Source organism: Buteo buteo, chromosome 26, assembly GCF_964188355.1.
Source record: "Buteo buteo chromosome 26, bButBut1.hap1.1, whole genome shotgun sequence".
Taxonomy (NCBI): Eukaryota; Metazoa; Chordata; class Aves; order Accipitriformes; family Accipitridae; genus Buteo; species Buteo buteo.
In genome coordinates, this window is record NC_134196.1 from 1,002,682 (window position 1) to 1,017,982 (window position 15,301).

At 49.3% G+C, this 15,301-nt stretch overlaps 1 protein-coding gene across 2 annotated transcripts in view; it reads right to left on the reverse strand.

The window, feature by feature from the left end:
• The window catches only part of FAM234B (family with sequence similarity 234 member B), a 21,992-nt gene extending 11,114 nt beyond the window's left edge, over nt 1-10,878 (reverse strand). For both annotated transcript variants that reach the window (XR_012654508.1, XM_075058160.1), the window contains exons 1-4: nt 10,806-10,878; nt 4,407-4,799; nt 3,350-3,448; nt 506-694 (exon numbers count right to left, since the gene is read on the reverse strand). Coding sequence is in view for 1 of the 2 variants with exons in the window: in XM_075058160.1 (XP_074914261.1) it covers nt 506-694; nt 3,350-3,448; nt 4,407-4,799; nt 10,806-10,842 (718 nt within the window). In the remaining variant the exon portion in view is untranslated. The remainder of the gene's footprint in view (nt 1-505; nt 695-3,349; nt 3,449-4,406; nt 4,800-10,805) is intronic.
• Between the last annotated feature and the right edge of the window lie 4,423 nt (nt 10,879-15,301).

The window sequence follows — 15,301 nt, forward strand, 5'->3', positions numbered from 1 at the left end:
TGGTAGAACAAACAGCAATCAGAGAATGGAGGTGCACATGATCAGGTGATTAAAAATGCAATATTCATTCACATCTAATCAATTCTTCTGTGGCCCTAATTTCTCTGGAAGGTTCCTTGGCTGTAGCACATGTCCTTATATAACTACCCCAAGAATGGTGTTCAGCTTTTCAGTGCTGTTAGGTACGTGCTGAGTTGTACTAACAGCTCAATGTTGATGAGAACAGACCTTACATATCCTTTATGCCATGGGGATGCTACAGGATAAGATTAACACTTTGAAATGTTCTGAGGTGGTAGAATGAAGATGCTGCCACAGAGCAGCAATGGTTTGGATTCTCTTATCCTGTGTAACTAGAAACTCATGTGTGTTTTGACTCCTTCCTGTGTGTCACTAGATAATGGCCACCATGAAGTGCCAGCACTGAATCATTCATGCTTATTAGTCCCTTAAAGAAAACAAAAAGGCAGTAGCATATTTCTAATATACTGGTAGTTGACTCTACCTGTGGAGGCACTGAGAAGGCTGAGGAATTTTGATGTTCCTGTAACAAGGCAGACGGGCTCTGCAGCTGCCCCCAGTGACAGCCCTTTGCACTGCACACTCCGAGTCTCCTCTGGAAGCTGGATGGACCACAAGGTGCTGCCATTCATACCAGAAAGGGCCACCACAGTTACGGAGGGCCTAGAGACACCTGCAAGAGGCAAAGAGAGAGTGAAATCCCTTGGCATCAGAGGCTACGTCCATGCTGCCTTTGGTCTTTGCGCTTGAGTTCCAGCTCTAGCTACTAGAGCTGAGTGGCTCAAGCTAGCCACATCCACACTGCCTGAAAGCAAAGGTCAAATCCCACCCCATGGCTGAGTCTCTCTGCCTGCAGAGCCTAGCAGCAATCTCCAGACAAGCTTGGCTGTCAGCCAACAGCGCCGACAATCGTGGAAGCTGGACCTGAGCTCACGGCAAGAAATGTGGTCAGCTGGGCACAGAGGAATGAAGATCCTGGGGACAACCTGCTCAGTTGTGCTGACTTCCTGGTGTGAAATGTAGTGCTGTCAAACCAGACTGATCCTTCTGATCCCCTCCACCTCAAGATAACAGCTAGCACCAAGGGGAAACCTTGCAGTGACTTGCAAGGCAGATGCCACCTCGTGTGAAAGTCCCGGGTTGTTTGTAATTCTGGAGCAGCAGCAGGTGATGGGCAATCTGAGAGCTTTTTCCTTTGTTTTCCAAGTGAGTTTTATTATTGTGAATAACAGACTGAATGCAACCAATTGGTGTAACTCAGGGGTCTTTTCCTTATTCACCGGTTAGCACAAAATAATTGTAAAAAAAATGTCCTCTATGCTGTTTCAATTGACTGTTGGCTCTGATTCCAATGTGAGCAACTTTTAGCTCAGCCTGCCTTCAGACATAATTGTGGTTACTGTAATCTCCACCTGGTATGCTCATATCGCAATTTAAGATGAACTCCCATACATTTCAAAATGACAACAGTCCCAGTTGACTCCTGTCTTACCAGAAAAATAACACGTAACCTGACTACACAAAGGGCATATCTGGGCCACTGGCTAAAAGGAAGTCTGAGCCCACTCTCTAAATCAAACTCACTCCCTCCTCAAACTGAAAATCATCTGGCTTATGCTAAGGGGTTGCCCCAGCCCAAGTTCTCCTCGTTGGGTTGGCAGGGACCAAGAACAACTAACTCCTGAATGCAGCTCACAGCTGTTGTGTGTACAAGCTGGAGAAACAGCTAACAATGTCATAGCTTACTCCATCAGGTACCTATCCCAAGCTTATCTCTACCTGACACTGTGTGAATGCTCTGAGCCCAAGCTACAGGAGGGCTGATGTCCAGCTGTGTGGATTTAAGATTGTGATGTGCTTGTACCTGCTTTAGTGTCTGCTTTTTGTCTTCCAGCATAGCTATAGCCCAGGATGCAGCTAGGTATAGCTAGTTCCATTCAGAGCGTGCTGAGAACTGTACATACATCTGCGATGAAAGATAAATACAATGCAGTGGCAAAATACAGAACGCAAGGACAACCTCTACAAACTGAATGCAGCCTTTATGTCAACGGTATCTCCCTCTCTCGCTTTCTTTTTTAACTTACTCTACAGTTTTCTCTCTGCTCATAGGTTTCTTTCTATAGGACTTGCTATGAAATACCGAGGGCCTTGCCTGGGCCATGGAGAAGCAGCATCTTCCCTATCCTCTAACTATAATTTTATTACCCTACTCTTTGAAGACCCAAGGCATTTTGCTCCCACAAGAGTTCTCTTCAGGCTGTGCAACGTATGCTTGCCCCCTGAAAGTGCCTCTGAGCCTGAACAGATTCACATAATCCCAGGTGATGCCAGGCTGGCAGACACAGTACAAGAGGCAGCTGGGAACCTCCAGGACTTCAGAAGCCCAGCGCAATAGGATGCCACTTTTGGACTTGGCAGCCCCTGCATAACAGTGCCCAGTATCAGCAGGCTGCTATGTTACCTGAGGGGTGCGAGGGTTAAGAGAGAAAGCCAAAGCAGCTAGGAGGAGGAAGCAGGGCAATACCTGCTGAACAGCCAGGCACAGTAGCTTCTCCACCATCAGCCAGTCTATTATCTGTGAATTAACAATGATTTGGAGCCTGGCAAGTGTATGGAGTGACCTGGAGAAAAACGCAGCAAGGTAAGGGTGTTTCCTGCAAAGCCGACCTACAGCTGCTCTAAAAAAAAATCCATAATGCTCCCTGTTGGCAAGCAACTGGTTAGTTCAGAAGAACCAGAGCTCTCCAACAGTCAGCTCTGCCATCACTGTTCCTGTCACCAACTACCCTTGGTAATGACCGGGACACTGAACCACAGATTAGGAAAGAGTTGAGACTCCACCACTAAATCTCATTTGTGACCTTTGTCAAGCAGCTTTCCTTCTCTGTGCTTCCACCTCTGTGCCTGTAAAATGGAGGTAGTTAGACTGAGCTCTTTTGTGAAAGGCTCTGAGAGATAACAAGGGGGAAAAACCCCCACCTTATTCCCAATTGCTATTTGTACAGCAGTGCTTTCTGATCGCTTCATCTCTGCCCCCAAACCAAGCGTACACAAATAAAAGACAAGGAGATGGACCTGCCCCAAGATGAGATAAGGGGAAACAGATGACGTTGACCCAACAGGTATGGGAGCACAGGCTTGCAATGAAAATTATGAGCAGCATGACAAAGCACAGGCACAGTAGACCAGCCATTTTAAGGAACTCTGAAAAGAGCAATGCAGTGGATTTGCAGTGGCAGGAACTCTTCCCGTTCATAAGACAAACATACAAAGGTCACTACTGACACATACAGAAAGAGGAATGGAAAGGAGCTGCGGTGCTTACCCATGACGCTAGCATTCATCAAGGCAGTGAAGACAATGAGGATGTCAGGGAGCCCATCGCCGTTAACATCACACAGCTCCAGTGGGGATAACACACCACCTGGAACAGTCACAGCAAATCACCACACTGTTGTCAAAAAGGCCACCCAGCCCATTTTCCACACTGGGAGAGGAGGGCTGGCCCAGAAAAGAGACTCGTGGACAGCCAAGCCTCACAGAGTCTGCTAGGGAACCACCAATGCCAGGCAGCTCATATCACGGCAAGATCTTTCATTGCATGGAAAGGCAGAAATGTAGCATCTGGGCCAGAGAAAGGAAAGGGAAAAATGGAGGAGCTAACAGAAAAAGATTTCTGCTTCCCACTTCACTTTCTGACGTGATGTGGGAGCCACGTATCTTACAAAAGGCACAGATTTTGGAAGCCAGGGGCAGAAAGCAAGGAGGGAGAGACATATCTAGACCTGGCAGAAATTATTTCACAAACCACTGTTACTTTAATGCAGAAATCAGAACAGGAGATACTTTAGAAATGTTACCAGTGGCCCGTATAGGATGACAAAAGATGTCGAATGTTGATTTACAGATTCAAGCAGGACAAGAAGACAAAAGAAATAAGGTTAGTTAAGCCAGTTGGAAGACACAAAGACTTCTATCCTTCTCCTCCCTAACACACCCACACACTTCAGTGTGGAGGTGCTGGTGAAATCCAGGATGTAGAGAGGGAAGTGCTATGTTTTGAAGTGGGCTTGGGCCATCTCCATCTGGAACAGAGCGCACCATCCGGACAAAAAGGCAGGATGGGAGAAGAGTCAAAATGTTTTTTGGTGTTGACAGAAACAAGATTTTGTGGCACTGTTATCTACTGATGCCAGATTTCACAGGCCTCAGCTTGAAGAGCGAGCAGGAATGCAGCTGCCTGTCTATTGCCTCGGAGCATCTGCAGTGGTGAGGAAGGGCCTCTGCTCCGACCTGGCTCTCCCAGATAGGTCTCTCCCGCCGAAGCCCAGCCTGGGAGCTGCCACCTCCCCCACCAGATGCTGTTCCTGGGGCTTTCTCACCTGCTCCCTGACCTAGGTTGCGGTTCCAGGTGTTATGCAAGTCTCTAGGGGGACAGGGAATTAGAAATGCGCACACCAACACAAGAATCATCGAGATCACCACAGTGAGCAAAAAGATCGCTGTGCGCAGGTATGGCATGAGGGAGGGAGCAGCCTTCTGCTCCAAACTCCCAGCCGCCTCTGCAGGATAACCCTCGGGTGTGCTCTCTGACGTGTGCTGCTTTGCCATCCCAACCTCCACATCAGAGTCAGGGTCCTGCACCTCCTCAGGGGGGCTCTTCCCGTTCTTGACCCCCCCATTCTTCTGGATGTTGAGTACCAGGTCATCTTCACTTTCATCACTGTCGGCCTGAGTGAGGGGATCGTATTCCCCGAGGTCCGGACTCTTCTTTCCTGAGGAAAGAGATGGAGAGAGACAATAAAGCATGAGTTCCTCGCTTTTGCAAGATCTCAGTGGAGAAAAGCTGCAGTGGAGAATGGTACAGAAGGGACGACAGCGCAGTCTGCATTTTGCATGGATCCAAGTGAGAGGCGTGAGAGGAAAGACAGGGTCTGTCCATGTTTCAGGGTAGCAGCTGCAGCAGAAAAGATGCCGACAGTTTATTTTCCCAAGATAAAGGTGTGTGTATATATATATATACAAAATATCTATAAACATATATATACACGCACACATATATATGTGTATATATATGGAATTCATGGCCGATTTAATTCTAATACTTTCCGGTTTGGTAATGAGACGCACTGACAGGAAGTCATGCTTAACACTCCGAGTACCTAAACCGCAGCACTCTCTTGACTTCAGACTCTGAACTCCTTTAGCATTTGCCAGTCTCTAATCCCAACACAGCCCCTCTTCACTTGTAGTCTGTGTTCTCTGAGGGGGCCTCCCTCTGCAGCTCATTGCTCCCCTCCTCCTCCTCCAGCCTGGTCCAAGCACCACTGCTGCCTTCTAGTGTGCCACATCTGCTGTCCTGCTTCGTGAGGGATAGAAGGGATAGAGCACTGCACACAGTTTCTCTGCAGTGCTGGTAAAAAAGGGTATCGACTCCCTGAAGATGAGGGCAAAGTGATTTTGCCCTTTTGGACCAGTGACATGCTGGTGTCTGAAGGGATCAGGGCTGCCCCTCTAAGACACCACCTTCTCTGCATGGCTCAGCACCTCGAGATGGAGCGCTCCAGCCCCTGCAGTAGGAAACCACAGTGCTCTTGCTCTGTTCCTGCTCCCACCAGAGCCAGGAGCTTGTGCTTGGCCTTGCCCAGATAGATAACTTAGTACTGATTGATGCCTTCAGGTGGTGGTACAAGAAAGTAGCTTAGCTTTAGGTGTCTCTCCCACAGGTGCCTGGCACATGCATGACTTCTGCCCCAAGCCCTAGACAGCCACAGGGAGTGTGACGAGGGCAGGTGTAGAGCCTGGTCGTATATACTGGCGTAAGGCCAGGGCCATCTGTTTATGGGGGCAGGCAAGATAACGCAGACTCACTGCCCTGAGCTACGAGTGAAGGATCACGTCTCAGGGAGCCGCCCTGCGGCACAAGGCTGGGCATGAAGCCATGGCCACTGCTCCAATGACTGCAGGGTCTCAGTCTATTTCTCTCTCTCCTATTCCAAGGTGGCACTCTGCTATCCCAGATATCTGCTTCATTTCCCTTTGCCTAAAGCTGACCTGAGATGGGAGCTGACTTGTGCCAGAAGATGCTTGAGGCGATACATGCAAGGCATAAATAATAAGCAAAAACATGCATGCTGTAACCATGCACAGACACTAAGACGATGAGAAGGCTTTACAGAGCGGAAATTTAAGGGCTTTCAAGATTATTCTTTCTGCATAATATGCCTTACTTCTGGTTTTCCTGTTAAAGGCAGACTCAGTTACAGATGTACTGTAGTATCTAGTTAGTGCAACACACCTATTTTGCATCATCTAGAATCTATTTTGCAGCACACACATCTCACTTCTTTCTCATTTCTTGCCCCACAAAAGGACCTTCACTTCCCCTTCCTGTACCACTCTAAATGGTATTCAGTGTCAATTTCAGGACTTAAGAAAAACTGTCGATCCCAGTAAAGGCCAAATGCCCCACACTAAGTGGAGCAGCCAGGACAACCCACCCAGACAGAATAGAGGGAAATAAAGATATCCAACGAAATCACGTATCTAAATCAGACCCTACCTTTCTGAACTAGGGGCTTCTACTAAAGAATCACATCAAAACAATCTGGTGCACATACACACTCCAAAAAGCTGTTCCTTGTGGAGGTAGAGCACCCAGCTAAAAGATACTACATTCCTATGGGATGGTCCACTGTATCCCTGAGACATTGCATCATTTCACACAGATCTGTCCTAAACATGCGTTCAAAGTTGGGCTTTTCAGGAAGTCTTGATAACCTTGGCTCCATCCTGTGAACAGCACTGAAGGCCACCGACCTCGGTAGCACAGAGCTCTCTGCTCAGAGATTGCAGTGACAGCACAGTGTGAATCTCCCAGATGTCTATACAGTAGGTTGCGCTGACAAGTTGCTGAAAGAGTACTCAGCGAAAACAAGAAATTCCAGAGAGGGCTCGCTGGCAGGGTATTTGCAGCTTCTCACTACAGATCCAGATGTGCCAGTTCAAGCCAGGTCAGAGTGGTATGAAAAGCAAATACTGCTGGCCCAAGAGGAAATGGTATTTAGCCTAGGAAGTCAAAGTTGGACAGTTATGTTAACAAGACTGCTCCGCGTTTTGGAAACTGGTGTGCTTTGAGTAGAACAACTCAACAGCACACTTACACTTCAGATATATTGTGATTTGTTTAAATATTTTAATTCCAGACAGTCAACCCAGAAGACTGAAACCTGCTGTTCACCCTTGGGGCAAATAAAAGCATTGATGGGAATGAGCTTTATCTGGAACAGTTTTGTTCTGTATCTCTAGGAGACAGAAAGGACCTCGAAACTATGGCTCCCCCACTCCTTGAACTGGCAGGGACTGAGATGTTGGCAACATCGACAGTGGTGTCAACCACAGATGATCTGTAAGAAGAACACCTTTCCTGCTGAGTACCACTGATCAGAGGCTAGAAAACAGCTACTACACAGTAATGACTTACAGCTTTTGGTAATCTACACAGGAAAGGATCTACCGAGTTACAGGAGAGCTTCTCAGCGTTATTTCATGTCTAAGTCTGACCAAGAACCAGAAACCGGCATTCCTTCCCCCTGTCTTTTCTCAAAAGGTCAGCTGGTACTCTCACAAGGCACAGCCACTCCATAAGGTCAGGCATCAAATGCCCTGCTGATTACTTTTTGTAAACCCAAAGGAGGGAAGACACTGCCCTTTAACAATGGCTGTTGGAGCACTCACCTAGCACAGGGAAACCCAACTGCATATCCAATCTGCAGATTAGGTCTGCAGATCAGAGGATACAAATGCTCACCTCTCACTGTTGGGGAGAGCCCTAACAATTGATCTGTAGGTGTTTTGGGAATGCATCTGGAGGGCTGGCAGGGATGTGCCCAGCCTGGCCCCCCGAGACTGTTCTGCGCTGCAGAGAATATATAAGTCATGATTCATCTGGCTAGAGAGAGAGAAGGAACATGACTCTTCGTCTGAGTTTTAAGTCACTTGCTGTGGGAAGGAGGGATACCACACCTGCCTTCTACTAATCACTCCCAAATTATTTTTCAACAGAAAAGCATAAATAGAGAGACATAAATAAGAGTAAAGAATGTGTGAAAACAAGGGCAGTCTCACACCATTTAGAGAATTATGATTTATTGAGAAGTGCTCCAGAATTCAAATTCTTTCCTTTCTGGTCAACAACAAGGCTCAGGCTGGGGGAAGACAACAAGAAAGCTAAAACTACCTCTGTTGGAAGTGATCAGCTGTCAGAAAATCCAACACTCCCATGTAGTTTTCAGCTTTTCATCAAGGAAGCAGAAATGCTAGGACCCAAGTTGGCCTCTTGGTCAAACTCTCTCCTTATCTTGTGAAACAATAAACACTGTCTAACCTTCATGATAAATTAGTCCCTGTACTAAAGAAAACAGACTCCAGATCTACCCTGAGGAGGACTGTGGCCTTGTGTATGTAACAGATCTGTGTAACTCACATCTTGTTATCTGTCTTTTGCATAGCACCTCTAAGCTTATGTAAACCTTGCATCCACTTTACAGGGATGGTGTTCATATCAGCAAAGTCAGTTTCCCTGCTGCACTGTGTTCTCTCCTACAGGTATAGTAAATAAACTGCTTCTGTTCTGACCTGTTCTAAATTGTACTCCATTTTTTCTAGGGCACCAGTGATGAAACAGAGGTTCCCAATCAGTGGCCTGTCATTACAATCAGAGGAACTGTTGCTCGTAGTCTGTGGCTAAGTTACTGGTCATGTCGCCCTGGATTTTTTTTTGCAGCCACTCAAAGAAAAGGCAAATATTGAAGAGGGAGGTTTTCAGAGGCTGAAGAGAGAGAGAAAATGCCCCAAACTTATTGACTTGCAAGGGCAGTTGGACTCTAAACTGCACTTTATGATTTTGCAAATCCCCTGTGCATTTGCCTAATAGTACTTTTTGCACAGGCAGCTCTTGCAACTATTGCAGTAGAAGAACATGACCTCTCAAAGAAGAAAAGATGACTCGTGATCATGATTTGGAAAGGAGACATCTGTGAAGTGATCTGTGTTGGAATCAGGTCTCACTCATAATGAAATACTCATTGCTAGCGCTGATGGCTTGAAAGATATTATTAATTGTAATCTTTTTTCTGTTTTTAACTTACTGGAAAGGTTTTTGCTTGCACTCACTTTGGAGTGAAAAGAGCAGATCTTGGACTTTAGATAAGTACAATTTTCAGTGCGTTATTTCAATGATGACATACTGGTTCCAGTATCCTTTGTATTTGCTTCATGTTCTGTTTATTTTTCTTTTTTTTCCCCAGCTGGCAGTTGGCAGGCACCAGGTACTGCAGACATATCTCTAAGCCCATGGGGAGATAAGTTGCCACATATTGATGTAATTTAATGATGCAGCAGGAAAAAACAGCTATAGCAATAGGCTTTCTGCTTTCTCATTGCTGTTGAAAGCTACATTTTTCAAGAGCTAACCACAGAAACAAGGTTATGATATATGCAATTTAACCTAAGGACTGATGCGAGAACTGTTTTCTTAACTGCAGTTGCCAGGCCTGTGCTCTTTTCCAAATCAGTGCCTCCCAAAAGCAGATACCAGATAGATCACGCTGGTTCCAGAGGTCCAGGAAGAGATCTGTACTTGTTATTGTACAGTTCCCCAGTGGTCACACCCCAATACACACACTTATACCCACCAGTTTGCACTTTTCCTAAATAAACTTCATGCCAAGTGTATTCCTTCCCATTTAGACATAGATATACATACCCAGGAAGAAACTGATTTGCAAACAAAACTTCTTTGAATGAAATCTAACAGGCACTACATAAACTAACGACTCCTAGTACGGGTTACTAAACGCTGGCGGGAAGGGCCCTGAAGACACTACTGTGCTCTTCACGGACCGACGGAGGAGGAAAGCACGACCTGCCCGCCGCACAGACTGGGGCACTGCGGGACCAGAGCGGTGCGTGGTGCGGGGGCGAAGCCCTCCCCAGCAGCGCACAGCCGGGCCCCGTCTCCGTCCCACGGCTGTCCCGAAGGCGAGACACGGTCAGGAGGGGCAAGGAGGCACTTTCCCGTCGGGTTCACACAGCCAGGCGCGCCGGCACTGTCTCCAGTCCATCCAACCGCAACTAGTGCGCTCTCAGGATCTGGTTTCGCCACGGATTTTCGCTCCCTTTTAATCTCGCCGAAGAGAGCGGCTGTTGGGCTGCCGCTCGCTGCCTTATCTTCGAAAAATCTGGTTCCCTGACACAATACGCTTGAATATCCTTTCATCTCGCTGAAGATCCCCGGCTGGAAGGCACGCAGAGGCGGCAGGCACGACCGTAAACGTTTACCTGGGTAAGCGCAGCGGCACTCACCGAACTCCTGGCCCGGCTTTGGAGGCCGAAACCCGGCGGCAGCGGCTCCGAGAGGGACCGGCGCTTCCTCGCGGCGGTGCCGGCCGTTCCCCAGCCCCCTCCGCCCGCTTCTGCGCGGCCTACGGCACCCGGCGCCTCCTCCCTCCTCCCTCCCTCCCTCCCAGGGCCGCGGCCAGGCCCAGGCCCCCCCGCCCGCCACACACGGCGCCCCCGGAGCCCCCCGAGGCGCTGCCCCGTCCCCCGCAGCCCTCCCTCCGCCGCGGGACCCGGGCACAGGCCGCCGAACCCCACCGCGCCGCCTCGCGCGGCCGCAGGGCCGGCCGGGCCTCGCCCCGCACCGCCGTGGCGACGCGGAGCCGGACGCGGCTGACCCCGGCCCGGCCCGTCTGTCCCTGCCGGGGGTCCGCAGCCCTTACCCGGCAGCTTCAGCGCCCGGGACAGCACCGTCGCCATGCTGGAGAGGCGCGCCGCGCATGCGCGCCGCCCCGCGGCCTGCTGGGAATTGTAGTTCTGCGGCGGGGGCGGCCCCTCCCGACATGGCGGCGGGCCGGAGGGCCGCGTCGCTGCTCGCCCCGGCGGCCTCGCTCTGCTGGGGCAGAGGGGCGGCGGAGGGGCAGCCCCGGGGGTCCCTGTCACCGGGAGCCGCGGGCGAGGGCCGCTCGGTGGGCCGCCGGGCCCCTGAGGGCCTCTCTGCCTGACTGGAGCCGGCAGGCCTGCGGGTGGGGCGGCAGCGGGGCCTTCAGCGGCCCGCCTGGTGTAAACTTGGGGTTCCCGCTCGAAACCGCAGCGCTGCGCTGGTTCCGTCGCCCTTCGTTTCCTCCCGGTTGTTTTACGGGGGCAGAGACCCGCGGGGCGGCGGGGGCTGGGGTTAGCGACCCGTCACGGAGGACAGCCCAGGTTTCGACAGCCTGCGTGACTGTGCTGGGCACAGACCCAGGCAAAAATACGCTTGTTGTCCTAAGTGGTTTACACAGAAAGCACCAGTCCTTTAAGTCGTTCTTGGTAGAAATACGTGCCTTCGTTCTTGGGAAGTTTTTGGTTGGGAGAAATCTTACTTGTTGATTTTGTTTGATTGTGCAATGGGGTTTTTTTTTGCTTAATTACAAAAGTCCGCCAGGGCATTTTCCAGAGCTGTCCTTGAGTTTCAGCACAGCCTTCCGAGGTAAGCGAACAAGCGAACTCTCCCACGATGGGGAAGTAGAGCAAGGAGCATTTTGTGGCTCCCCGCAAGCCACAAGGCTCCAGCTTCCCGATTCCCAGGCCCGTGCGCAGGCCATCTAACGCCATCACTTCTTCAAGTCATGATTTGTGTGAGAACTCTCAAGGCTGACTCCTTTGTCACAGAAGAGAAAGGAGTATTGGCTAAATACATCAAAAGAGAGTCCAATTGGCTGAAGAACACGTCATGTTTCTTCAGCATCTGCTGCTGCTGCTGCTGCTGCTTTCTCCTGCTTCAGGCGCTGTTCCTGTGAATAATGTACTTGCCCTTTCCCATCCAGGACTGCCCTGAAACTGTTTAAGCAATAACAATAAAGAAGGAGCAGAAGAAGGACACCAAGTGGTCTAGCTGGTGAAGAGAATTTTTTTTTCAGATACAAACGGGAAAGGGTTCTGATCCAAAACCTTTTGTACCAGGGGGATTTTTTCCATTGATGTCATCAGGCTTCAGGTCAGGACCTTCCTGAGAACACAGCACTTAGCACTTGCAGGGGCAGTCCCAGGCGGCAAAGTGGAGAAGCCATCAGAATTGTTCTTTTTCTTTCCCTTCCAGGTCTTTCTGAATACAGAGTCCTTCTGTTCCGTATGCCATTTCCCTTCCTCCACTTTTTGATTTGAGAGCAGTAACAACCCTGTATCTATGTAAATATTTACAGGAGAGATCCTGGATCCTTTTCAAGTCTCAGTTAGCAAAGCCTGTGATACGCAGGGACAAGAGCTGTCCAGCAGAGCGGCTCTTTCTAAGAAAATGCGTCTGGCACCACTTAGCGCTGGGAGGAAAGGTACGGCAGAAAACAGCCAGAAGCAGGAACTGGAAAATCTGGTGTCCTCATTTGTGATCTTCTAACATCTGGCATACATATACACTGCAAGAGCCCATAGTTTACAATGCTTGTACATTTGCGGTACAGCATAGCCCACTTTTAATTTCATGCATCTGCACAAAAATGACTCGTTCCCCAAGCCCTGAGATCTCTGTGAGGCTAATGGATAGCAAGGACAAGTGATTTGTGGTGAAAACTGATGCTTTTGAGGAACATATGACTAAGCAAAGTGTTCAGAGGGTGTAATGATTTGCAAAGCATGAGGAATGAAGTTTTCCTTCTTTACATGGTGAATGTAAGCTGATTTGCATATAAATTGGACCTGTCAAGTGTACTAATATAAATCAAAAAGCTGTGAAAATAAAACTGAAGCTGCAAATAAATCATTCATTTATGTGAATGTTGCTGTTCATTTTATTTATTTTTTCCAAAGCAGTTTGAAAAAGCCAGATGCTGAAAAATGAGATACTTGGGGTTAAGCTTGGAAGTCTGAGACCTTTGGGTTGGCAATGTGGTTGTTTAGAAAAATGTTCCAAGCCAAAAAGCATGAAAATATGCACCCACCAGCCCCTTTTCAGTGTTGAGTCTGTGCAAGCCCTCTCTGCCCACACTGGCACCTGCTGTCCTGCGTAGGGTGAAGACCCTGCCTGAGGTCAATTTGCTTCTCCCTCCTGGATGCCTGATTTCTGACCTGACCCATGCCCTTCAAAATGCTGGTGTGTTGGAGTTGCTGTACGGGTACGCAATATTCACCTGACCTACACAAATTGTAGTGATATCCAGGGTCCACCTAATAGGGCCAGTGCAGAAGGCTTCGCGCTTCACTCAAAAATGGTGGGACACACCATAAGGAAACCTGTTCTGTGTCACCTCTATCAGTGACTTCTCACTGTCACTCCACACGAAAGGAGAGGGGCGATGTCCTTGAACAGCAGCAGGAACACAATATGTGGGGACAGCTGCCTTGTCCAGAAATCCCGGATAACGCACTCAAGCCCTGCACCCAGGTTGCAGCTATCTGCTCTCCTTCCCTTTGTTTATTTCTTTCTGGGACAGGCCACGTGTAATGCCCCTCCTCCCTTGCAATCAGTTTGTTCAGTTCTCTTCCACTAGCCTCTCGACCAGCCTACACTGAATGTCCCACAAGTGAAAAGCGCTGCCCTTTTGGTACGGTGATTCCCCTTGTACAGCTGCCAATCACTTAGCTCCAAAGACTGATAATCCTAATAATTGCGCAGGAGCATCTGTGGCACTTCAGAGCTTTACTGAAATCCCTGATGGCTCATGTGTGGACTTTTAGAAGGTCTCCAGCCCTACAGCTGTTAACATCTCAGCGCCAGCCTGCCCTCTGGTCCCCGGGAGGTGTCAGGAATTCCTCTGCAACTCCATCTCACTCACGGTGCCCAGTTTTTGCACTCTGGGGGTATTTTGGCTCAGTGTGTATATGGCAGCCAGGGCCAGACACAGCGGCAGCACTGAGGAGACCCTCACAGCTGCTGCAATTCCATATGGCCCTGGGCACAAACAACCTGCAAGGCACAGGGGGTTACAGGGAGGGTTTGAGCCCCTTTTGCCCTCAGCTTGGCACCTGCCCAAAGGCTGCAAGCTAAACTGGGATCCAGGAAAATGAGCACAAATGTTCCTGCAGATGTTGTTCTTGCCAGGGGGATTTTGCTGTCTCGGAACTCTTGTGTGTCCTGAGAGAACCACAGACAGACATGTGCAATAGCCCGTTTGCATATCACAAGCGAGCTTCAAGCTGAGGCTACTCAAGTTTAGAAAACTGACTGCAAGCAGCAGTCCTCACACAGGAGAGCAGATCGAACACACTGCAGTTGCTTACAACACAGTCACGGAGATGTGGCAACAAAAAAAAAAAAAAGGGAGTTTCTTGTTAGTTGGTTGTATTAAAGTTCCCAGTCTCTGCTTAGTGTGGTAAAGTGATGGCACATGGGCACTGGGTGTTCCTAACTGAATGCAGCCATGGTGGTGATGGTGGGCTGGGCAGTGCTCCTTACACATCACTTTGAATGTGGATGGTAGCGGGCAGGAGACAGGGAAGGGAAGTGCTACAGCTCCCTCCTGTCCTGCCTCCCCTGCTAATCCCCGAGGAGGCACAGGGAATGGGGAATTTCTGTGATACACACTCCTGCCTGATGAGAGCTGTGCTCAGGTTGCATGCCGCCAGCACAAGCCCAGGACATTGGGCACGCACTGTGACCCTTCACCAGCACAGGTTGGATATGGACCGGGGTTTCGGGAGTGTGTTGCCATGCCTGTGTGGGTTTTGCCATCAGGTTCGCGTAGCTGATCTCTCTGTGCCATGCTGTAGAGAGGTTGGTTCTTGCTCGGAGCGTTCCTCCATCCAGCGTCCCCATCCCACGCTGACCGCCAGCAGCTTGTTTCCTCTTCACAGGGAGTTGCAATGGCAGCATAACAGGGTTGTGTTTGCTGCGTGCTGAGCGGGGAACAGCTGGAGGCAGATGATTGTTTGGGTTATTTGCCTGTTGCCTGGACATTTTGTTTGCTTGTTTGAGCCCTGAAAAAATAGGTTTCCTGTTCCTCTGGAGGCTGGTCTGTGTTAAGCCTGTATATTGTGGGCTGCTTTTGAAAACTGGTGTTTTATAACTTTGCAAATGAGTGTCCTGCTGTTTTAGTGGCAAGACTCCATAAACAAGACAGTCTTCTCAGAAATTTCCCTGCCACAGAGCCAGCGGAACTGGGGGAGCAGGAGCAGCCAAAACCACATGCTTCTGGCATCAGAGAAGCAGATACCCTCGAGCGTGGTCCCGGTTGGACCTCTCTCTTGAGTGGATTTAAGTGGCTGACTAAAGAATAGTGCTGGCTGATGTTTATGTGCTTAGAAGGAT